At 40.9% G+C, this 23,590-nt stretch overlaps 5 protein-coding genes across 16 annotated transcripts; 3 read left to right on the top strand and 2 right to left on the bottom strand.

The window, feature by feature from the left end:
• The first annotated feature begins 379 nt into the window (after positions 1-379).
• Positions 380-10,438, top strand: lig (lingerer). Of its 9 annotated transcripts, none has more exons than XM_064687945.1 (14): positions 380-851; positions 914-1,088; positions 1,148-2,556; positions 2,633-3,057; positions 3,267-3,374; positions 4,158-4,262; positions 4,368-4,474; positions 4,544-5,121; positions 6,124-6,258; positions 6,894-7,019; positions 7,084-7,335; positions 7,398-7,553; positions 8,968-9,000; positions 9,564-10,438. In XM_064687945.1, the coding sequence occupies exons 1-14, from the start codon at positions 483-485 to the stop codon at positions 9,660-9,662; spliced, it is 4,077 nt and encodes a 1,358-aa protein (XP_064544015.1). In that variant the 5' UTR covers positions 380-482; the 3' UTR covers positions 9,663-10,438. The 9 variants fall into 9 exon arrangements, with proteins under 9 accessions (XP_064544015.1, XP_064544019.1, XP_064544017.1 ...); XM_064687944.1 differs by having other exon boundaries at positions 381-851; positions 2,627-3,057; XM_064687949.1 differs by lacking the exon at positions 8,968-9,000 and having other exon boundaries at positions 4,544-5,025.
• Positions 10,439-10,972: 534 nt separating this feature from the next.
• Positions 10,973-11,781, bottom strand: Vps28 (vacuolar protein sorting 28). The gene has a single exon (XM_064687951.1). The coding sequence runs from the start codon at positions 11,705-11,707 to the stop codon at positions 11,075-11,077; it is 633 nt and encodes a 210-aa protein (XP_064544021.1). The 5' UTR covers positions 11,708-11,781; the 3' UTR covers positions 10,973-11,074.
• Positions 11,782-12,429: 648 nt separating this feature from the next.
• On the bottom strand, positions 12,430-13,770 carry slv (saliva). Of its 2 annotated transcripts, none has more exons than XM_064686929.1 (6): positions 13,695-13,770; positions 13,541-13,639; positions 13,381-13,458; positions 13,077-13,306; positions 12,836-13,011; positions 12,430-12,760 (listed from the first exon to the last, which is right to left on the bottom strand). In XM_064686929.1, exons 2-6 carry the CDS (start codon positions 13,612-13,614, stop codon positions 12,635-12,637), a joined length of 684 nt encoding a protein of 227 aa, XP_064542999.1. In that variant the 5' UTR covers positions 13,615-13,639; positions 13,695-13,770; the 3' UTR covers positions 12,430-12,634. The 2 variants fall into 2 exon arrangements, with proteins under 2 accessions (XP_064542999.1, XP_064543000.1); XM_064686930.1 differs by having other exon boundaries at positions 13,541-13,630; positions 13,695-13,717.
• A 185-nt stretch (positions 13,771-13,955) lies between these two features.
• On the top strand, positions 13,956-20,464 carry sut1 (sugar transporter 1). The gene is given in 8 exon segments (XM_064686928.1): positions 13,956-14,368; positions 16,352-16,456; positions 16,524-16,684; positions 18,618-18,687; positions 18,689-19,213; positions 19,277-19,489; positions 19,552-19,654; positions 19,738-20,464. Coding segments are annotated over 8 exon segments (1,521 nt in total). The 5' UTR covers positions 13,956-14,278; the 3' UTR covers positions 19,992-20,464.
• A 925-nt stretch (positions 20,465-21,389) lies between these two features.
• Positions 21,390-23,535, top strand: LOC135431633 (solute carrier family 2, facilitated glucose transporter member 7-like). 3 transcript variants are annotated; one of them, XM_064686859.1, is made up of 6 exons: positions 21,420-21,502; positions 21,557-21,742; positions 21,851-22,131; positions 22,193-22,781; positions 22,845-23,166; positions 23,220-23,535. In XM_064686859.1, the coding sequence occupies exons 2-6, from the start codon at positions 21,728-21,730 to the stop codon at positions 23,471-23,473; spliced, it is 1,461 nt and encodes a 486-aa protein (XP_064542929.1). In that variant the 5' UTR covers positions 21,420-21,502; positions 21,557-21,727; the 3' UTR covers positions 23,474-23,535. The 3 variants fall into 3 exon arrangements, with proteins under 3 accessions (XP_064542931.1, XP_064542929.1, XP_064542930.1); XM_064686861.1 differs by lacking the exon at positions 21,557-21,742 and having other exon boundaries at positions 21,390-21,502; XM_064686860.1 differs by lacking the exon at positions 21,420-21,502 and having other exon boundaries at positions 21,547-21,742.
• The last annotated feature ends 55 nt before the right edge of the window (positions 23,536-23,590 follow it).

Below are 23,590 nucleotides of genomic sequence, written 5' to 3'. Positions count from 1 at the left end.
GGGCCATCTAGTTAGCTTGGTCTTTCTTTTTTTTTTTGCCATTTTGACCTGATGCTTCGTCTGCTTTGCTACCATCCCATTTCTTATGAGCGTATGACACTTGTTAGTTTTGTTTGTCTTTTTGAGTGATGCTTCATTCTCGCTGTTTGGCAACACTGAAAAATAAAACAAAGAAATACAACTTAACGGAATGGTTTGCATCTTATTTCTGTATGACTGCACCGCTCTAACAAGTGTCTTTTGCATCCCTTCAACAACTAACAAGTGTCATTCCACTATTATAGAAAATTAAAGTTAAATGAGCCTTAGAATAAATAGTAGGCATCGCTTTCGCTACCAATTTGCCAAGACGCCAGTTTTGTTCAAGTTGTTGTTTTAAAGAGAAATCTTGTGTGATATTTATCCAAATCAAAGTCAAATTTTCAATTTCCTGGCATTTTTGCACTTATTGCAGCTAATTTGTATATACAGTGTACATAGAGATGAGCACACAACAAACTCGTTCGGGGGGCGGCGGCGGCCGCACTCAGAAAAAATCAAATTCCGCTCACATTGGCGGTGGCGGTGGCAACAATGATACCGGTGCTATGACACACGGCGCAGCGGTACATAAGAAAGCCGATGCGAACAAGACAGAAAAACCAGAGAAGGCCCAACCAAAGGCCACCACGGAACAGTTGCGCATTGCCCAGATAACCAATAGCACCACAGAGGATCCGCAGATCAATGAAAAGGTCACCCTATTGCTAACAATGACCCAACGTTCCGAGGAGGAAGTCTGCTGCGCCTTGAATGAGTGCGATTATGATCTGGATGCGGCGGCCAATTTCTTGATTGAGATTCTACCACAGGTGCGTTCAAAAACAAACGCCACGATTATCCATTGTAAACTGTATGATAACCACTTTTGCAGGGCGCCTTTGCCAAGTACGAGAAAAAACGCAAGAATAAGACTGCAAATGCAGTTGCGGACGGCGCCGGCGGGGATGCCGATTGGGCAGATGGCAACGCAAATGCGGACAGGCGCGAAAAGTCGCGCAATCGCAGCGCCAATCGCGGTGGACGCGGCGGCACCGACAGTCGCGGCTGTAAGTTAATAATTAATGCAATTTCATTATATATTTTGATAACAATGAATCTTCCCCAGGGCGCGGCAGAGAGGCCCGTGAGAATGACCGCAACATGCGCGAATCTCGTGGTGGCGATCGCGGTGAAGATCGCGCCAATGACAACTATCGTGGTCAGCGTAATGGCGGGCGTGGCGGTCCTGGCGGCGGCGCCGGTGGTGGTGGCCGTGACGGTGGACGGGGCGGCGGTTTTATGTCACGCCCCGGACGCGGCGGTGGTCGCATGGGCGGACGCAGTGGCGGGCCGCGCGGTGATCGCGGCTACGGCTTACGCAACAATGCCAACAGTGAGGATCACCACGAGGTTGAGCTCTGGGACAACACCATAGCGCAAAATGCCGAGAAACAGCAACAGCAGCAGTCGCACGACGACGCCTGGGGCGACTGGAACAACGAGGAGTACGAGGGCTCGCTCAAGGACAGCAAAGTCTTTACGCCGAGCAATCTCAACTCGCAGACGGCGGCCAGCGTGGTAAGCGGTGGCGGTGCGGCGGTTACAGCCGCTGAGTTATCTGCGCCGCCAGGCCTGGAGCATCATCATCTGGGCGGCAGTGTGGCACAAGGATCTCATCTGAGTGCGCTGGTTGGCAGCAGCGAGGACAGCGGCAGCTCGGCGCCAGCGCCAGTCGCCAGCATTTCCGGCACATCAGCGGCGACGCCGATGATGCAGTACAGCGCAGCGGTCAGTAATCCGCCTCCACAGCTGCAGTCGGTAGTAAGCACGCCGAGCAGTGTTGCGGGCGGTGGTGCGAGTGTTGCGCTGAATTCCTCGCCCTATGTCGCCAATGCTGCCGCCGATACATTCTCGAGCGCTGCCTCCGCGGCTGCCACGTTAGTGCAGCAGGCCCAGCAGCAAGCGCAGCAGCTGCAACAGCAACAGCAGACGCCACTGAAGCCATCGGCCACACTTTCAGCGGAACAATCTCAGTATTTCAACTCGCTGACGTCGCAGGGCGCCAGCCCGACGGCCGCTGCGGCGGCAGCGGCAGCTGTGCAGCCCTCAATGGCGGCCGTTTATGGCAGCCAAGGCAGCGGCTCAACGGCTCAGTATTCGAGCACGTATGCGAATGTGTTCGCCTCGGCGCCCGGCTCCAGCATGGGCACGCCCAACAGCAACAGTGAACAGTCGCAACAGCCGCAGGTGCGGCGGGCACGCGTCAAATTGCCGCCACCCTCGAAGATACCTGCGAGCGCAGTTGAAATGCCCGGAGATAATGCCTTGAACAATATTGGCTACTTGGATGTGCAATTCGGTGCCATGGACTTTGGCACAGACGACAGCTTCGATGCGATGCCGGAGAAGTTCAATGCGGGCGTTAGCATCGACGGGCAGCAGCAGCAGCAACAACAGCAGCAGCAGGATGACTACCAGACCAAGTCACAGCAGCAGCAGGCGGCGCTCTCAGCCGGGCTACAGAACGCGCAAATTGTGAGTAGAGTCTCGAAACATATGCTTCTCGAGGGATATAGCAAATGACTCATGCATATATTCGAATCAGTTGCAGGGTGATGCTTTAAGTGCGGCTGGCTATGCGGCGAGGTCGACGGTGCAGCAACAGAGCGGCAATGCGCTGGATCAGCTGACCAAGAGCGATCCGTATGGACAGGCGGGCAGTGGCAACAATGGCGCGACGCCATATCAGAATGCGTATCAGAACAGCGCCGCCAGCAAGGCGAACAGTGCCTATCAGACGTCTGCTGCCGTGCAGGGCTACAATAGCTCCAGCTATGCAAACGTTCAGTCCTCGGTGGCGAATAGCTACCAGCCCTCTAGCTATGCCAGCTATCAGGCCAATGCCGTCAATTCCTATCAGCAGCAGCAGCAGCAGGCGGCCGGCAATGCGCAGAACGCGACGGGCAGCGTTGGCGGCAGCGGTGCGACAACACAAAACATTCCGATCAGCGGCGGCGGCGGTCAAAACAGCTCCAGGTAAAGCCTCATCCTCCCAATCCAGCTTGTGTTTATGCGTTTATCTTGTTGCTCCTAACTCGTAACTCGAAATCATCCAAATGCAGTTCTAATATTTGATTTCACAATGTTTTTGTTTTCGTTTTTGTTAACTTTTTTCTTCTCTTTTAACTCCACTGCCCTGCCCCGCTCCGCTCCTCCACAATTTAACCCCCATTGCCAAATAACAGCGCGAATGCGAGCTCCGCCTATCTCACATCGGGTTATTCGACACCACAAAGTGCTTACCAGTCCAGCCAGAGTGTCTATGGCAACACTGGTCTCTCCAACAACAGCGGGTACGTATGGGCTTTAACCTTCCAGTCAACCATTGTGCCATGTATAACCCGTAGAGCACCTAGCCTCTCATCTGCTTGAAATTGAAAATATTACAAATTAGCATTGCATGTTGAATTTTTGTTTAAATCATTAGTTGGATATTAGGTTTTAGCTCAAATAGAAATAATCTTCTAGGGGTAATAACAAACGTGATTTTAAGTATGCAAGTGAACCCAAACATTTTACTTTTAATCGTCCAAGTATATCGAGTACAATAATTGACGTGCTTAGTCATGGTCATATAAACAAAAGACATTGTCCACAATATTTGAACTATTAGTTGACAATACGTGCATAACTAAAGGTTCTGATAAAGCTTTTCTTGACGATATCAATATGTTGTAAATAAAATAAATCAAATTTGTATGCAATATATCAATAATTTGTTACAAATCATATGACCCTTAGTTTCAAATTCTTTAAATGTGCAGATACTCTGAACATTTTGTATATATTTACAGTTGTTTAACATGGCTGATGATGTTATTTAGAGCACCTTTCACTGTTATTTAAAAGTTGAACTAAATTTGTGACTTGGAATTACTTTTCTTGTAAATAGTAAAAAAAAATTGTTGTTAGAATTTATACTAAAATCAGTTCTGAAGATTCATTAGGTCTAAATCCAACAAAAATAACCCATACTAACCTACATATATATATATATATATATATATATATATATATGTTGATTCCTTTGTTTCCGTTTGTTTTGTTAATACCCTTGCTGTGTGGCACATTGGCAGGTTTGCTGGCAGCGCAAGCAACTCGTCCTCGCAGTATGGTAACTTTAGTGCTAGCGCCAAGCTTAAGGATGCTGCGGCAGCCGGAGCTGCAACGCACTACGACAGGTGAGAGATTGAAGAGCACGCCAAATTGCACGCTATAACTAATTACTAACCGGATGTATGTCTAATCTGTGGGAGATCAACTAAATTCTTGTTTCTTTCGGACAGTGTCTCCACGAGCAGCGGCGTGAGCAGCAGCAGTGCCAGCACTGGCAACGGTGCGGCGGGCGTGGTCAGCGGTGCGACAGGTGCTAATCAGGCGGTCGTTTCCAATAGTGAGTGCCACATAGAGCAATCCACAAGTAGACCGTATCCTTAATCCGTATTGTTTTTTACGCTTGCAGCCAACAACAACGTGAGCGGCAGCAGTTCGGCCAGCAGCGTTGCGGCTGGTGGCAACAACAGCAACAGCAGCAATGTGGTAGCAGTTAGCAGCCAGGGTGGCAGCTCGATAGCGGGCGTAAGTGTAAGCGGCGGTGTTGGTGGCGGTGTTGTCGGCGGCAGTGCGTCCAGCGTCGGTAGCGGCGGCGTCGTTGGCGTCGGCGTTGGCGTGGGCGTTGGCAGTGGCAACAATGCCGGCTCTGTCCAGGCCGTTGCACAAACATCGGCGGGCACCGCAGCGGTGCTGGCCTCGCTGACCAACAAGAACAGCAGCAGCAGTAACAGCAGCGGCAGCGGTAATGGCGGCACCGGCGGCGTCGGCGCTACAACTGGCGGCAGCGTCGGCGCAGGCGGCAGCAGCAGCTCAACTGGTGCTGGTGGTGCTGGTAGTGGTGGTGGTAGCGGCGGCGGCAGCAGCGGCTTGGTGCCCACCAACATCCAAATGGTTAGTCAATATATTCAGACTGGATTGCCATACTATCAGCAACCAGTTTATTCCTACGAGGAATTACAAATGATGCAACAGAGAGTGCCACATGTGGTGAGTTCATGGAGAAAAGCAAAATGCAAACCAAATAAATTTAATAAAAAAAAAAATCCAATACCAATACCAAATACCTACAACAATTCAATGCAACCAAAATCAAATTCGTATAAAGCAAAACATATTCAAAATTCCATTTGCTCATTTATCTCAATCAATATCAATATCAATTCATATCAAATCGTATCAGATATATAATTCTAATGGCACTTTGCACGTTGCAGCCGTTTTTCACTTTTCAACTGTTCTTCTCAAACAACGTGCATTACATTTTCCCCATGTATTAACAATTTTCCGCCAAACACGTTGTCTGTGTCCAATGTCTGCGTCTGTCTCTGTGTGTGTGTGCATAAGTGTATATATATATTTGCACGCGTGTGTGTGTGTGTTTTGTCTCTATTTGTAAATATTTTATTGAAGAGGTATTCTTGCACTCTATTGTTATTGTAAAATCACATAATTGTCTACCATATTCCGCTTCCAATCCAATCCTTGCATAAAAAAAGCTTCTTTTTTTTTTGAACAAATTATTTTTGCAAAGTAAAAATCGTAAACATAAACAATCAAAAATTGGCATTTAAAAAATTCTTACGCTCATTAACAAGAAAGAAATATTTCAATTTCGTTCCGCTTTTGTCAGTGGAATTGAGGTTCAACTATTTCCACCGCATCCTCTCTCCACTCCACGCTCATTCAAAAAAAAAAAAAAAACATCATTATTATATTTTTCTAACCAATTTGTTTGTTTCGTTCCTTTCTTTTTTATTTTTGTTTTTTTTTTATTATGGCACTTGACATTTAACTTCTTTTTGTTTTATGTACATTTCATTTCCATTTCGCTCGCAGTCGTGCCAACTGTCAAAGTTTCCGTTTAAACATTTCGTGAAGCCCTGGCAACGCTGTGCCTAAACCATAATCGCAGCTTATCTCATAATATTCGCTGCCAGATACGCCTTGACAATTGTTTATCGCTAATTGGGCTTATTTTTAACTTTTCAGCAAGGGTATTATGATCTGAACTACACGCCCACCAGCCTGGGCGCCGGACGCGACAATCTGGGCTCTGTGGCATATTCAACCATGACTGATGGACGCTTCGCGCGCACCGACAATAACTCCAGTCCTGTTAGTAATGTAAGTGTAAACTCCCCAAGAAATATTCCCGAGAATATACTCCAAAGGTAGTTAGACGAGCTTTCAAAAGTAATTAGGCAATTGTAATTTAGGTGAATGCGCCAAAGATTGTGACTACGGGTAGATTATATTTCAACATGTATGTGTATGTAATTAAGGAATGCAATCTCCATGAAATTTTCCAGAGAATATACTCTAAAGGTAGTTAGACGAGCTATCAACTCCATGAGTTCACAAAAGTATTTAAGCAATTGTAATGTAGAATGAATGCGCTCAAGATTATGACTATGGGTAGATTATATTCAAACAAAATATATAGACCTCGTATGCAATTGCTTAGACCAGAAGATAGCTTTCAAATCTTCTTAAAAGAGGGTAATATTGTACATGTGAATAACTAAAGAATTTAAGATAAAAATATACCCAAGTTATGTTTTGCAGTCCGTGCATATATCAATATCAATATTATTTAAAAGATATTATGTACAATATGTTACAAGTTATATAGAAAATTCTTTCATTTAACGTTGTCATTATTGTAGCACTTGAGATTTCAAGACTTCTTCGAATATTTCAGCATTTAAGCAGATCTCATCTTGAGTTTTATTAACTAAATGAGTTTACTTCTATTGCAGGTGTCTAGCACAATGTCGCAACAAGCTGGCTCCAGTGCGCCCATGCTGAATGTTCCTTATGCATATTTCTATGGTGGCAATGTAATGCCCGGCGGTTTCCAATATGGCACGCCAGCCATCTATCCAGTAAGTCGCAGGAATTATCACATAACATTCAACTAAAACTAATTATGCTTAATGCAATTTTCAGCAACAAATACCGGCTGCCAATACCGCATCCGGTGGCCAGTTCCCAAAGCCTTCGTATAGCGCGGGCTATGGCTCGACCAGTTATGATACGCTCTCACAAACAACTCAGGATTACAGCAAGGGCGGCTACTCGTCCAGCGTGAATCAGCAGAGTAAAACCCAAACGGTTTCCAATCAGCCGCAGGCGGGCACCGGCTCCGATCTGACCTCGTCAATGTACGGCAAGGGTCACGTGGCGCTAAACAAGGTCAATGTGCGTATCGAATCAGATTATACATGCATATAAATATATATATAATATCTCTATTTGTGCAGTCGTATGAGAAGCAGAGTTTCCACTCGGGCACACCGCCGCCATTCAATATGGCAAATACGCAGACAGCTGGCGGCACCTCGGCCCAGCCGTATGGCATGTATCTGCCAATGCCAGCGGCCGGACATCACAATATGATACATCCGCCTATCCATCAGGTAGAGTACAATTCCGAACAGCAGTTTTTATTAAATCAAGAGCAAAACATTCAAGTCGCGTACGAGAATGAGCAAATGTGGCATCAGAATCAACATAATAATCATGATTATGCAATGTCGGGACACAATCAGCAAGATAATAGCAACTATATACAAGACGATCTCAGTGGCATATCGTTTTTCGCTGAGTAAAGCAATTGAGAAAAACTGAATATGCAATTCGAATCGAATGAAGAACATTATTTAGCAACATTTTAGCAAAATTAACAATCTACACACGCATTTTACACACACACACACACTCTCACTAATATCACACACACACCTCCTCTCTGTCATATATTTATTGTTGAACAACTATCGACACTTGAAACTCATGATAATGCATGTTATTTGCGGGCCATTTAACATTCCTAATCAAAATTTTCAATTAGTTTTACATATAGTTTATTGTTTCGTTTTTAGTTTTTGTTTTTACACGTAGAACTTGTTTTATTTTGTGTTGTTGTTGTTGTTGTTATTCTCAAACCTCATATTAACATATTCTTCAATCTGAAAAAAAAAAAAAACCTAAAATACTTACAAATTCACTTGGCACATGGCGCACTATTCTTTTTAGCATTAACCCAACATCTTGGTTTAAGTTTTATTTTATTTCCAAATAAAGGCTGCAAATCGCTCAGTTTATAATGCGAACCAGTTGAGGAGAAACTAATCCATAAAAACTAAACCACACAAAAAAAAATAATATACTGAACCATGTAAAGAACTGTGATATAGTTGAAATATCGAAGCTTTGAATATGGTTCAAGTTTTGCACTACGCAAAGAACTAAGGTATGCTTTTAAACTCATGTTGAAGAATAACATGGTGTACTATGATGTGATTCAGTGTTCAAGCCTAATAGAGAACTCTGATATGATTCATCCCAGAGATTAAATTCTCAAACATCAAACACTCATGTGTCATACTAAGAGCTGTGATAAAAAGCAACTTGATCAAATCTTACTTAAGAACTATAATCAGCTTTCGGTTTCTGGTGTTTTGTAGCCTTTTTAAATATTTAATTAACCCGTTTCACTTTGTTGTAGCATTTGTTTTAAATGTAGCTAACAAAAAATACATTTTCATGCATTTTGTTCACAGAGCTAGGCTCATTTTGCTTTTCGGGAATATTTTTGCGCTCTCTTGCTCCCTAGTTAGTTAAAGTTACTTAGTTAGTAGTTAAACTTTACACGCACACACTTTATCTCTCAGTGAGCTTAATTTCGTCTAGTTCTGGAGTTATGCGCTATGGGATCTGCAGCAAAAGTACAAGAAAACCAAATAATAAATTGTGAAATGCATGAAACTGTTTGATTGTTTGACTTTTTTCTTTATAATTTCTTTTGATTTTTTTATGGGACAACATTAGATGGACGGCAGGATTCATAGCTCATCCCGCCGGGTAAGTTTTCCTTTGTTGTTGTATCAAGTGAATAAAACCAAAACCAAAACCAAAACAAAACAAAAGCATAAATAACAATTTAATAAATCGTCTTTCGTTCGTCTTTGGTAACTATCAAATGTTCCTATCTGTATGTCTATAAAAACTAACACCTCTCACGCACGCACACGCACATAATAATTACTTGTATATCTTAAACTAATATTTAGTAAAAATAGTAAAATACATTAGTTGGCTTTTGACATTATTTTGACAAATTGTTGCTGAAGGAAAACAAGGGCTAAACGAAATATTATTCATGCATATCACACAGCAGTGTCCATTAACGTGTATACATATATATATGTATATATAATAATTAATAACTATATATGTTTTTATGCTCTCTATATACTCTATATATATAAATCGTTAAAATGCTGCTAACACCTCACACTTATATATTTGTATGTATATGAAAGCTGGCTTTAACCAAAGAGCCAAAACATAAAGAAATATATATATATATGAAAGACCTTATATATTAGATTATATAGCATTTAAACTAATTTCAACTTTTGCAGGACTCGAACAGCGCTGGCCAGCGCCAACAGTCGAGCAGCCAGTCAAAGTCGGCCGGCAAACCGAGCTACCCGACCTCGTACTGGACCGGACAAAACTAGCTTTCGGAGAAGACCATTTGGCGGCCGCTGCAAATAGCGCTGCAGCCGAGCGCCGGCCGAGCAGCCGAATTTTATAGCCTACGCACCAACACAGCAGCAACAGCAACAACAACAACAACAACACCCATTCACATTTATAACAATAATATCAGTCAGAGAACGAGTTCAATAACAACAGCAACTAAAGCGACAACAGCAACTGCAACAAATCAGTTACTAATGTTAGTAAAGGAGAAACAACAGCAACATCAGCAGCCGCATAATAAATCTGAGGAATATCCAATAAGCGAAACGTTGAGCGAGGAGCATTCATCAGAAGATAATGATGATTATCAAATATATGAAGACGAGAGATCATATTTTACCTAATAAGAAATGTTTTTACTATGAACGCGTTGAGCTCGCCTCCTCCCTCTCCCTCCCCTTCTCCGCTATGGAACGTGTCGAAGTGCAGATCTATGCATCTTTATAAAGTATACCAAGTCCAGGCCAGCCTCCTCCCACTCACATACCATACCATATAAAAAACACACACTCACACTCGCATACACAAATGCAACAACCAAAATACACACACACACACATACGAACGCATACATAACACGTACAGCCAACAACATCTGCATATATAAACTATACCAAGTACCATTTTTCACATTGCATACAAATAATTTACAAAGATAAAAGATAACAATTATTAAATATTAAAGGCGTAAAACGATTTAACAGATTTATAAGCGTAAGATGAAACAAATACAAAAACAAACAAAACAAAACGTAAAGTGAATGAAAGAAAAACAAACAACAAACAAAAATTAATTATTGTAATCGGTTTAAACTTATGTGTATTGTATAATTATAACCTTAATATTTAAATTAAATACAAGAAAAGAAGATAAAAGATACGATTAAATCCAAACAAATGCAAAAAAAAACAAATCACGACTTTTATTGGTCATAAAGGAGCACATATATATATTTTATTCTTATTCAATAAAGTGTGTAATTAAGTAACAAGATTTTAAAGCTATCAATGAACCTTGACAGAGATGATATGATGATGAATCGGATCCGTATTCCTATACGTATAGCTCTCATATGAACTATCAGTAGAAAGTTGAGTCTATGAGAGTCTTTCTTCCCTTTTAAAGCAACTTTAGGCAAACTCGGCAACTTGAGGTTTCACTGTACTCCTGGAAATAAGCAGGATCTACGCAATATCGCCCTTCTATGTTATATATGCAGCTCCCAAAGAAGCAATCGACATGGTTGCAAGGTTTTTTCAGCTTCGGCAACCCGCAGATCTCGGCTTTTTCTATTTTCCAATAGTTTTAATCTTTATTGCGAAGTTTACAGACTAATTGAATATATATATATACGAGTAAATACAAAAGAGTACAAAGCATTAACAATTACTGGCTGTGGAGCAGTTTATTGAAATCCGCATAGGCCGATTCCAGATCGAAGAGAAATTGTCGCACCTGGGCCTCGGTCAGTTCATCCGATGCCTGCATTTCGTTCAGTGTGCCCAGCCATTTGTCCACCTTTTGCTTGGCATCAAAATCCTCGGGTATCAGAGACAGGCGATTCATATTGTCGTCCAAATCCTTGACATCCGGCTGCAGTGCATCCATTGTGTTGATCTGCAGACGCAGCTTATCCATAATGGTAATGAATAGGGATACAATTTCGGCAATGCATTTGGATGTGTTGCCCTTGTCGTCGCGTATGGTAATGGGTCGATCTTCACGGATGCGCTCCAGTGCCGCCGGACAGTCGAGGCGAAACTTTTTTACAAATGTGTCCACTGTGGGAAACTCTTCGCATTGCACCTGTTTAAATGCGATTTTGTATTGGACGAGGTGCTTGGAGCACGCCGCTGTATATTCCTGCGGGGTAATGCAATCCCGGATGTACGCCTTTTCCAGCTGCTGTATTGTGTTTATAATCGCATATAAATCAGCCATGTTATCGTACTTCTCACGTTCGCGAGCATTGCGAAACAGTTTCACCTCCTCGTAGAGCTCGGGGCTGTGCTCCTGCATTTTATTACTTTTGTTTTTTGTTTTCTACAAATGCGAAAATTAGCTCAGATGACGAAGAGCGATAGAATTCATTGTCAACAAAAGCGATAGAAATGTGCTATCGATTAACTCGCAGTGATTCATTTTGTTTGTGTTATCGATAGAACAAATGTTTGTGGCGCACAAGCCAATCGAAATTTAAAAAGCTAAAAGTCAAAACAAAATGTATATCTAGCAGCTGCTTACGTACAAATCAATATTTTATATTGATTTGTGATTTGAAGTGGCGCTGCAAAAAACAGACTGATAGGGTTTTCCAGCAAATTTTTCCTAGAGTCTAATCGAATACGCAAACTATGCAAATCTTATCGAAAACGAGCTCTTCCGTTAAATTATTTCAATTCATGTTGTTATACAATAAAGATAATCAAATATATTATAGAGATAAGCCCTCTATTGGCTCAAGCAGGTCAATTATATGAATTACCAATGCAAGTTATTTATTATCAGCATATCAGCTCGTATCGATACCGTTTTGGTCGGCCTAAAGTGTGCAGCTCGTTCAGACATAATTCAAATCTCGTACATAAATTAGTTTGCTTCCACCGATCAATCGAACTGTACGTGATAAAGAGCCCGTGTGTGTTTGTTCTATTTCGTTATATATAAACTCTTATAATAACTTTCCGATGGGCACCGAAAATCAGCAGATTGTAAGTACAAGAAAGAAATAAACTATCGCATAAGTTAAGATCAGTTTTATAAATATTTTACATTATATGCTACAAAACGTAAGTCTATAGAAACTAAGCAAGCGACATTTTCGCCAATTACGTTATATCAAAATATATATACCTGTATGAAACATGCTTAGATATCATATGCAAAATGCGCAATATAAGTACATACAAATACATGACTTAATATTGTAAAATTGTACATAATAACTTAAAAGGGCACGGCCTGTTCTAATAACTTGTACCCCTGACCGGAATAACTATAACTACGTGGAGGATACAATACAAATAGACCCAATTGCAGCAGAGACAGTATGCAGCCTAGAAAGTTTGGTATCTGAAAGAAAAAAGAGGATATAATATTAAAATTGGCTAGAATGCAGCAAATTGCCATTGATGGGAAAATCGGCACCTGGATAAATGAGTCTGATATTAAAACACCATATATTAGCCACTGTAGGCTGACAAAAAACGATGTGGCAATAAGGGGTAGGGGTAAACTCTCCGAGTTCTTTACACGTATCACATGCACCAGGGACGTGAGCGGCGCGGCAAAAAAGCACACGGTAACAACGCAACAAACAATGCCTGCAATTATATTTAAATACGATTCAATTATCGGGTTCCAATAATGCATTAAGGGACGTGCTCACCCGTTATGTATATCATCTTTTGCGGGTCGTCTTGCAAGCTGTTTGTGTACACAATAACACCAATGAGTATTGCTAGAACAATTGCAAATTGCTTTACATAGGCACGTTTATTGACCGTGAACACATAGTAGACCAACGTGTAGACCAGAAAGAGTGTGGAGCCAATCATATTGACCATAACGACGCTCTGCTCGTTGGTGAGCACCCCATAGCGCAACCAAAAACTGCAGCTGTATAAACAAGGTGAAGTTTAGATACATTTCTGTCTGTCCATATCTTGTCTACGTCGACAATTCGTACTTACGATAAGAAGCCACATATGAATGGCACGCCAGACGATTCACCCGTGCTCTTCTTTTGTATATATTTCCGACATATTACGCTGATAGCAGCATATACATAAATTAAATTATAGATTATCAGCGATTTGCATATCTATTTGAGATTATTTTGGGGCTACTTACGTGCCCGATAAAAATTGAAAAACAGTGCTGATCACCGCCGTTGTGGATAGCACGGAATCGTAGGCCAGCGTCATAGTTACCAAATTATATCTACAAAAACTGATTATTAATTAATTATTTATCAAAAACAATAATAAAACAATTAATGTATTACTGGCCAACTAACACCGCTACAACGTCAACAAAAAGAACAGAAACAGCTGACTACAACCAGAGTTGCCAGGCTGTCAGTCAGTTATTGTATATAAATTGCCATCGGCACAATCGGTTTTTCGATAAAAACGCGCGCAAGCTTTTAAAGCTATGCATGGTGGCTACATCACGGAAGCTTTAGCCGGCTAGCAATGTTGTTGGTTTCTATAAGCTTTTTGGCTGCGCCGCTGCTACATGCTACCAAAAAGTTGACACATGTTTTAGTCGCACAAAGGAAGCGAACGGCGACGCCAGCTTCAGTTACGGCTGTGCGCTTTTCTACTTACAATATTTTCAACCATTTTTTAAACAAATTACGTTTATGTGTGTTGTATATTAGTGTATGCAATTCCTGTGTATTTGTACTTGTTGTTATACAACACTAACCCGTAAATGCACACGCCGGCAGCATAAAAAGTGGCGCTAAACACCCAATTACCATTCAGTGTGCTGAAACGGACACGTGTTGCAATTTGCGCCCTTATTTAGTGAAGTTTTATTGTTCATAACAACGACCATAAAAAAGTGCATGCGCTGTCTATAAATATGCCGGTCATTAATAACGCCGAATCTGAACATTTGAACCCGCCATTTAAGGTTGAAATAGCGCCACACCAACAAACGGAAACCAATCAGGTGAGCAAGACCAAACGAAAAGGTGTTTGTTTGGCTGTACGATGTCTTTGAGCTCTGCTTTCGCCTGTTTTCTTTCTGCTTCCCACACACAACTTTTTGTTTACAACTGTAGATCGTCGACCTAAAACTGTTGAAAAACAGTCAATACTACACTTTTTCAACTTTCTGCAAGCACATCTTTCTTTCTTCCTCTTTTCCTCTACTTTCGGTTTTGCTATTCCTTTCATTTTGTTCTAGTAATTAAAACATAAACAATTTTTGCGTCGCAGTATTTTGTTGATTCGTTCTGCATTTTGTTGATGCGTTAGTAAAACAACAAAAAAAAGTCTTATATGTATGTAGTCTTCTGTTTGTATTTACAAATATGCGCGGTACAAGGTCTGTAACAAATAATGCCATAATTCTCTCAACAAATTATCTACACATTTACATAAAAATGGAATTTTGTATTTACATTAATTACAAAAGCAAGAAACACTACGCATTGCATTACAGCGGAACCGTAGCAAAAACCACGATCTTTGTATGATATATGAACACGCATACATACAACCGTGTAAGTGTGTACACAGTTGGGCATGAAAGTGTGTGCACACATCGAACCGTTCACAATATTAGGCTATATTTTTACATTTTAAATATATTTGTTTGGAAACTTTTGTACGCAACAAATAATTATATTGTTTCTTTAAAATAATTGAAGCAATTTACATTTTACGGGAAAACAAAAAACGCTTGCATTATGAGATTAAAAACAAATATAGTAATTTCTAAAGCAAGTAAAATACTTTCTTGGCGCACTGTATGTATTTACAGAATGGCCATGTATTTACTCTACTTTGAGCGTTCATCGTCTCTCCCAACGCAAATGACAATATATAAATTTATATTCTCACCGCATATATAATTATATTTATACTTAGAAATATGTACGTACGAACGAATGTACATATGTATTTGAATGTGTATGTGCTTATGGCGAATTTGGCATTGTGTACATTTATTATCAGCTATGTTTGGGTCTGTCTTATCAGTTTTCCCTCGGCAAATGAACCGTCGAGAATCATTTTAGTTGACCTCTAAATCCAAGTGCAAAACGTTTAGAAATTGTTTTAATTAAATTCAATTAGAAATACTTTTGAAAGTTTTTCAAATGTCCAATAACTGACAATGATAATTGCAAAGTGCCAAAAATAAATCATCGCCAAATATTATTATAAAGGGTCAGTTAATTAGTGACATCTTATGGGCATAAATTTGAATAAAAATAAATAAATCAGTGTCAGCTTTAACATACATATATAGCGATAAGCGAGATCATCAAATATAAACAACGGAATGACGCAACGCAGAATAAATAAATAACATAAAAAAGAATTTTAAATAATTATAAAAAAATATTATTTTTTAAATGCACTTTTATAGTTTTTCTATCAAATTTCCATTTTATATTAAATGTGTTCAAAATAATAAATAAAAACCTTTTTTTATAATTAACCAACAAAATTAACAAAAAAATAATTTAATTTTTTATTTCTCTTAACTTTTTGTTTCTTTTTATAATTTACCAAAAATATTTCTTTTTTTTTTTGTCTTTTAACTTTTTGTATCTTTTTTATAATTAACCAAAAAAATATCTAAATCTAATAAATGCCAAAGAATTATTTAAATAGAATACTAAAAACTTAAATACATAAATCTTTTTTTACTTTTACTCTCCTTTTTTCCCATATTTACATGCCTTTAACTTCACTTTAACTTATTCCACATAAAAAATAAAAACATGTCCATGCCGCAATACACTAATATTCCTATATGTTAAAAAGAACTGTACGAAATAAAATAAAATTTCCTTTATACATAAATGCACATTTCTTTTCGCTTACATTTTGCACTCTCTATTATCTTTAATTAGCTATCTAAATTATAAAGCTTCTTCCAAAATTTCTTTTGTATATTCACTTTGACTTTTATATCGCATAGAAACAACCATGGAGCAAGCTTCTGTTGCTGGTCGCCTTCGCCACAACCTTGGGAGCTGCTGTGCCCACGGGCTATTGCATAGGCGTCATCAATGCGCCCTCGGCGGTAAGTTGGGCTCTCAGAAATCATAATTCAACGTTTTAACAGTCATTTTGGGGGTTTACATTTGCAGCTCATGAAGATTTGGTGTAATCAGACGGTGCTTGAGAAATACGGCAGCTCAATGAGCCAGAGCGGCATCGATATACTCTGGTCATCGGTTGTTTCGGTTTTCCTGATTGGCGGTGCCATTGGATCCCTGGGCGGCGCTGGCTTGGCTAATAAATTTGGCAGGTCGGTATTCGGAATAATCGAAAGTCGAGTGCGGATTTATAAATGGAATTTTTCTATGCGCACACCAAATGCAGCTTATCAGTTATAATTAGATTAACTTAATTGTTGGCTTTTTGTTGATAAGCTGATTTCCGATAGGTTCCATGGATTATTTTGTCATTCGTGTCATTTAGCTATTGCATAATCCATTCGAGTTATCGAATTATTGGAATGTTTCAATCATGACTACAAACCAATTGAAATGTTCTTTGGTTCAGTTGGGGTTTCGACCCAATAGTTCAACTTTTTGGTATGAATCTAGTTTCGTTACAGGATCTTCCAATCTCTATATATAAAACTGTTTGTCCTGACTGACTGACTGACTGACTGACTGAATGATTGGTGATCAACGCACAGCCCAAACGGTAAGCGCTAGGAAGCTGAAATTTTCACTGTAGTTACCTTATGTGATGTAGGTGCACGTTTAAGACGGGGTTTCAGGAAATTCCACCCGCAAGTGTGGCAAAATCGCGAGAAACGTTTGTATGTAACTTTTTTGTTTACCATCCGATCGGCCCCAAACTTATTTTCAAAGATCTTTGTTCAAATTCATTTAAGGGGTGTTTCACACTTTTAGGAAAATCCATTCCTCCTTGGTGGAAATGGAGGTCAAAGATTTTGTGGGTGACGTTTCGCGCTCAAATTCATTTCCAGAGATCTATAAGAAAAATCATTTGATACGTGTTTCACACTTTTCGCAGAATTCAAACTTCTTCGTGAGGAATGCGATTTAAAGATTTTTTGTGCGAAGTTTTAAGTTGTGTCCGATTTGCTTCAAACTTATTTTCAAAGCTCTACATAAGAACTTAATAAATACGTATTTCAGCGATTTGGGAAATTCCACCCGCAACAGTGGTAAATTGGCGGAAAACGGTTGTATGAAAGTTTTTTGTTTACCATCCGATCGGCCCCAAACTTATTTTCAAAGATCTTTGTTCAAATTCATTTAAGGGGTGTTTCACACTTTTAGGAAAATCCATTCCTCCTTGGTGGAAATGGAGGTCAAAGATTTGGTGGGTGACGTTTCGCGCTCAAATTCAGTTCCAGAGATCTATAAGAAAAATCATTTGAGACGTGTTTCACACTTTTCGCAGATTCCAAACTTTTTCGGGTGGAATGCGACTCAAAGATTTTTTGTGCGAAGTTTTAAATTGTGTCCGATTTGCTTCAAACCTTTTTTCAAAGCTCTACATAAGAATGTAATGAATGCGTCTTTCAGCGATTTGGGAAATTCCACTCGCAACAGTGGTAAATTGGCGGAAAACGTTTGTATGGAAGTTATTTGTTTACCGTCCGATCAGTTTCAAAATCATTTTAGATTTTTTTGAGCACATTGATTTTATAACATGCCACGGGCAAGGCCGGGTTATACCCGCTACTTTTATATAAAAAACATTGCAATTTTATATTTAAAACAACAATTTTTTAAAGTTTACTTATAGTATAAAATTAGAATTTCATTTAGCGGAGTGCTCTTTAAGTATTATTTAAATTGGAAGATCGCCTTGAGATTCTTTATATTAATATTATAACAATTTATTTAAAAAAGAATCAAATAGGAATATAATTGGGCTCGGGTTATGTTTCCGCTGTTTAGTTTGATTTTATTGGCATTCCGGACTTGAACTGATTTAGTTTTCAATATTATATAAACCGATCTAAGCCCGAAACGGTTTTATCCCGGAACTGCAATTTGTTTTTAAATTGAACATGACCTGAAATTAAATGGGATATTTTTTAGAATTATTTAAGAACAGATTCGATCTTACTTAGCCAGCGGAAATCGAACAGTTAAATGTTACGCTTAAAATCTAGTTATCAAAGAATGTTGAATATATTATAAAATTAACTTAACCGCTCCCCTCGCTCTCTCTCTCTCTTCTCCTACCCGTAGAAAGCCGTGCATGTTAATCTGCGCCGTATTGTTTGCCATTGGCGCAGTGCTCTTCTTCTTCTGTCGTGCCCGCCAAATCGGTGGAGATGCTGCTGCTGGGTCGTTTGATTGTGGGTCTGTCATCGGGTCTGGTCACTGCCACACAGCCAATGTACCTGGCAGAGCTGGCGCCGCCCTCCCAGCGCGGCACCTTGGGCGTCTTCTGTGGCGTCGGCGTCACCGGCGGCGTTGTTTTTGGCCAGGTGTTCAGTCTGGCTGACATCTTTGGCACTGCGGAGCTCTGGCATTATGCGTTATCCGCTTACATATTGCTAGTCCTTGTGTGCTACGCGCCCTCGTTTTGGTTCCCGGAAAGTCCCAAGTTTCTCTATTTGATCAAGGGCAATCCAGGGGCGGCACGCCGCGAGCTGGTGCGTCTGCGTGGCGAGGATGCCAACAAGCTGATTGAGCAGGAAATCGCTGAAATGCAGATGGAGGCCAATGATGAAATGCAGAGCAGCAGCTTCGGCGACGTGCTGCGCGATCCGCGTTTCCTGATGCCGCTCTTCATTGTCTGCTGCTTCCAGGGTGGCCAGCAGCTGTCGGGCATAAATGCGGTGAGTTTTCTAATTGATTTAATTAGTTTTGTTTAAATATACTTAACTTTATGTCTTTTGCAGATCTTCTACTACTCCGTCTCCATATTCACCGAAGCCGGCTTCTCCGAGCAGAACGCACAGTGGGCCAATTTGGGCGCTGGCCTCATGAACTTGTGCATCTCGCTGCTGGGCCCGCTGCTGATGGCCACCTGCAAACGTCGCAAGCTGATGATGCTCTCCAGCTCGCTGTGCTCCGTATTTCTATTCTGCATTGCGTTCGTTTTGTACTATATTGTAAGGACGCAGCTTGTCAGCGCCTTGAAATCGTTCTAATTTCCATTGTTTGTTGTTTGCAGAGAGCGGTTAGCTGGTTTCCCTATGCCTGTATTTTCTGCATTCTGGCCTATATATTCTTCTATCAGTTCGGTCTCGGACCGATTCCTTATTTTATTGGCTCAGGTATAATTTGAAGAAGCCACAGTACCTGAATACACCTATTCCTATATATCTATATTTATATACTAATCTATTTCAATTTACAGAATTGTTTGAGGTGGCGCCACGCCCAGTGGCCATGTCCATGGGCAGTCTGTCGTCATGGACATGTAATTTCATCGTCGGCATGGCCTTTCCCAGTTTGCAAAGCGCCTGGGGCGCCTTTGTTTTCCTACCCTTCTCAGTTACCTGTGTGCTGCTGTTCGTTCTAACGAAATTATATTTGCCGGAAACGCTGGGACGTGATCCATCCGAAGTAGCGCCACTTATCGCAAAAGGTTTCCGCTCCAAGGTTAAATAAGGATGTGGCTGAGGCACAAAACCGGAAAGTAGTTTTAATTAAATGCTTCGCTACGCAGCGTATTATATTAAGTTAGTTTTAAGTTAATTGTTAGTTGTAATTTTCATAGTTAATGAGGTTTATGCAGGACACATGCCTCACCTGACAATAAGAGTACGTAAATTGTAAATTTGTAACATCAATGTACAACTAATTCTTAAGACACCCTGTATAATAATGGTGCCCATTGCCAACATATGTCGAAGGCTGTGTTTGGCTCTTATCGCTGCACAAGTTTAAGTTAATTGGCTGTGTTGTTACTTTTGCTAATTGAATTTACTGGGAGAAATGTTAGTTAGTTCAATTAATTGGGGGCGGCTAGCAACATTTATCCTTACCTAATGGATACTCGGTCTCTGATTCATTGCCTTAAAAATAAGTCTATATTGCAATCAGTTAACATAATTGCCAGAATAAACTATAAATCAAATGTACTCTCCACTTGATGCCTACGTTTCCCACGCTGGCGTGCCACAATCTTCCTGAAGCGTTCAATGTGTCTTAACATTTCAATGATAAGGGAATGTCATAAAACAACGACACAAGCCAATGATAACCAAGCACTGCTTTTGTAACTGGGCCGAAGAGTTTTATAAAACTGTGAACTGACTAGAAGATACCCTAGACCCATACGCGTCGAATTACTTAAGACAACGGCTGTGCTTTAAGCTGTGTTCTAAGTTTCACGTTATTGCAAATATACTGCTTAAATAAAATTGTGCCTGATATCCAATCTTTGTTTAATTTCTTTGCTCCTAAAAACAGCTTTAAAATAAAGTTGTATATAAATTATTGCCTTAAATTGTAAATTGGCTGTTTAAAAAGTCTTAGATCTAGAATCTGTTTATACTCTATCAGCATATCAAATTTGCTGTATCTTACTCTTATAATCTTAATCGAAGTTCTTTGATTCTTGAAATGAGCTTTTTTTGTTTACAAAAAAAAGGTAAAATATAAGAGAACCTACATATATTCAGAGTCGTTCAATATATATGCATAAATGCTGAGATAAATAACGTGAAACAGCAAAATTAAGACTTGCGCTTTCACAACTTTAAGAGCTTGTAATGCTAAAAATAAAATATGATCTCAGCCAGTGTTGCCAAATGTTACCTCATTAAAGTAGCTGAAACATTTGCTAAAATAGCCTCAAGCTGAAAAAGCTTTCTAAGCGCAACTTGGCAATAAACTGTCAAAGCAGCTAACACAGTTTAAAATTTCAACTGTTTTCGTCCACTGAAAATGGCCAAATATAGTTAAAAAATAGCTGAAACTGGCAACACAGTTTAGCATCAAAAAGCTGCGGCTATGGTTTTTGGAGGGGAAAAACCCACACTAGAAATATTGTTTCTAATTTGAAATTTATGGGCATTACTTGTCATAGTTATTATTTGTTGTTGCTTACACCAATCTAAAAGTTGATACTGAACCTGCTTATATTCACCTTATTGGTTTCGGAGATGCCGTCTAATGTAACGTAGTCACACACAATACCATTACACCCTTTTACTTAGCCAGTTTTAAAGGGTATAAAGTGAAATCAAGCATTTAGCAGAGACTGTGATGGGTTGCTCGTCGTTTCACTGACGACTCTTTAATTTGAGATTGGGCGTTCAGGTGTGTAGTCTGTGGCAATCTATGACTCAGTTCGAGCACAGCATCGTTAGACAAAGCAACGGGTGTAGAGGAAACGGAATATGGTTGTTATTATGGTATTTGGGGGTATTCCAGTGAAGCCACATCACAGGCTCTGCCTGGCCTGAGTTTGTGTCTTAAATCTTTTGTTTTGCATATGTAAAATCTGTTTGCATTATTTGCAGCACGTCAATGATGCAGGCGAGGGCTGGACCTGGTTGCTGTTCCTAATCTGCCTGACAACCACCTTGGGCACCACGGTGCCGGTGGGTTATTTCTTAGGTGTGCTCAACGCGCCCGCTAAGCTGATCAAGAGCTGGTGCGCCAATGTGCTTTCCACCGAATACGATACGAACAGCAATGAGAATCAGCTGAATTTGTTGTGGACATGCATTGTGTCCATCTATTTGATTGGCGGCATTTGCGGATCCTGCTTCAGTGCCTGGTGCAGCAACAAATACGGACGGTGAGTCGCTTCAGTTCAATAATATCCGGTGATCAACCAGTTTCTTACACATCTCTACCAGCAAGGGCTCACTGGTAATTAGCAGCGTGATCCTAATGATTTGCGGCGTGCTCTTCACGTGGTGTCGTGCAGCCAAATCCATCGAGATGCTTATGACTGCCCGCTTCTTTGGCGGCATTGCCTCGGCTTTGATCTTTACCGCTCAGCCAATGTATTTACTGGAGCTGGCGCCGCCTACTCTCAGCGGCAGCGTTGGCGTCTTCACCTGCATTGGCGTCACGGGTGGCATACTGCTCGCCCAGATCGTCAGCATGCCTCAGCTGCTGGGCAACGAGGAGAACTGGCCATATGCATTGAGTTTCTATGCGCTGCTGGTGCTGATCTGCCTGCTGCCTCTCTTGTGCTACCCGGAGAGTCCGCGCTGGTTGTATCTAGTGAAAGGCGATGTCGCTCGCAGTGCACGGGCATTGCGTCAGCTGCGCAGCCACCAAACCAGTGTGCAGCAGGAAATCGATGGACTGGAGCAGACGCTTGCCTTCAATAAGAAGTCCAGCAGCATGTGCCAGGTGCTGCGCGACAAGGAGCTGTTCCTGCCGCTGCTGCTGGTCTGCGTATTCCAAGCCACACAGCAGCTGAGCGGCATCAATGCTGTAGGTTTTGGAATATCGCCACTGACTCAGCTTCTGCAATTGAATGTTAATCTTGTATTACAGATCTTCTTCTATTCGCTGTCCATACTTACCAGTGCAGGCTTCCCGACCAACTCGGCTACGTGGTTGAATCTGGGCCTTGGTGGGTTCAATCTTTGCACCTCGCTACTTGGACCGCTGCTGCTGCGCAAATTTAATCGACGTCCGCTGCTGATGTGCTCCTGCGCTCTCTGCGGCCTGTCTCTGACAGGCATGTCCTTTTCCTTGTACTACCTGGTTGGTTCAGAGGGAATGGCTCTGCGCTATGTGAGCATCGTGTTCATCTTATCCTTTATACTGGGCTTTCAACTAGGTCTCGGACCCATTGCCTACTTTATAGGCTCAGGTATGTTTTCAATTTTCGAGCTGTTTCTGGTAATCAGTGCCATTTGCTTGCAGAGCTCCTGGAGGATGCACCCCGGTCTGTGGCCATGTCCATGGGCAGCCTGTTTTCGTGGATTGGCAACTTTCTTATTGGCATGTGCTTCCCTTTGCTGCAAAGCGTCTGGAGCTCCTTTGCCTTTATGCCGTGCATGTGCGTTTGCATATCTTGCCTGATACTTACCTGGCGTTATCTACCCGAGACGCGTGGCCGCGAGCCGAAGGATGTAAAGCCGCTCATGAGTCAAGGACTACGCTCCAAGATCAATTAGATGAATATAAATAGCGTATTTCATATATACTTTCCTTAATCTACATTTATTTGTTCAAATCAAAGATATACTATGCAAGCAAATAAAAACTTCTTAAATTCATAATAATTTATAACG

This window comes from Drosophila montana, unplaced genomic scaffold (assembly GCF_035044405.1).
Source record: "Drosophila montana isolate Dmon_TW-CO22-7 unplaced genomic scaffold, ASM3504440v1 contig_3200_1, whole genome shotgun sequence".
NCBI lineage: Eukaryota > Metazoa > Arthropoda > Insecta > Diptera > Drosophilidae > Drosophila > Drosophila montana.
This window is presented reverse-complemented; position numbering and strand designations above follow the sequence as displayed.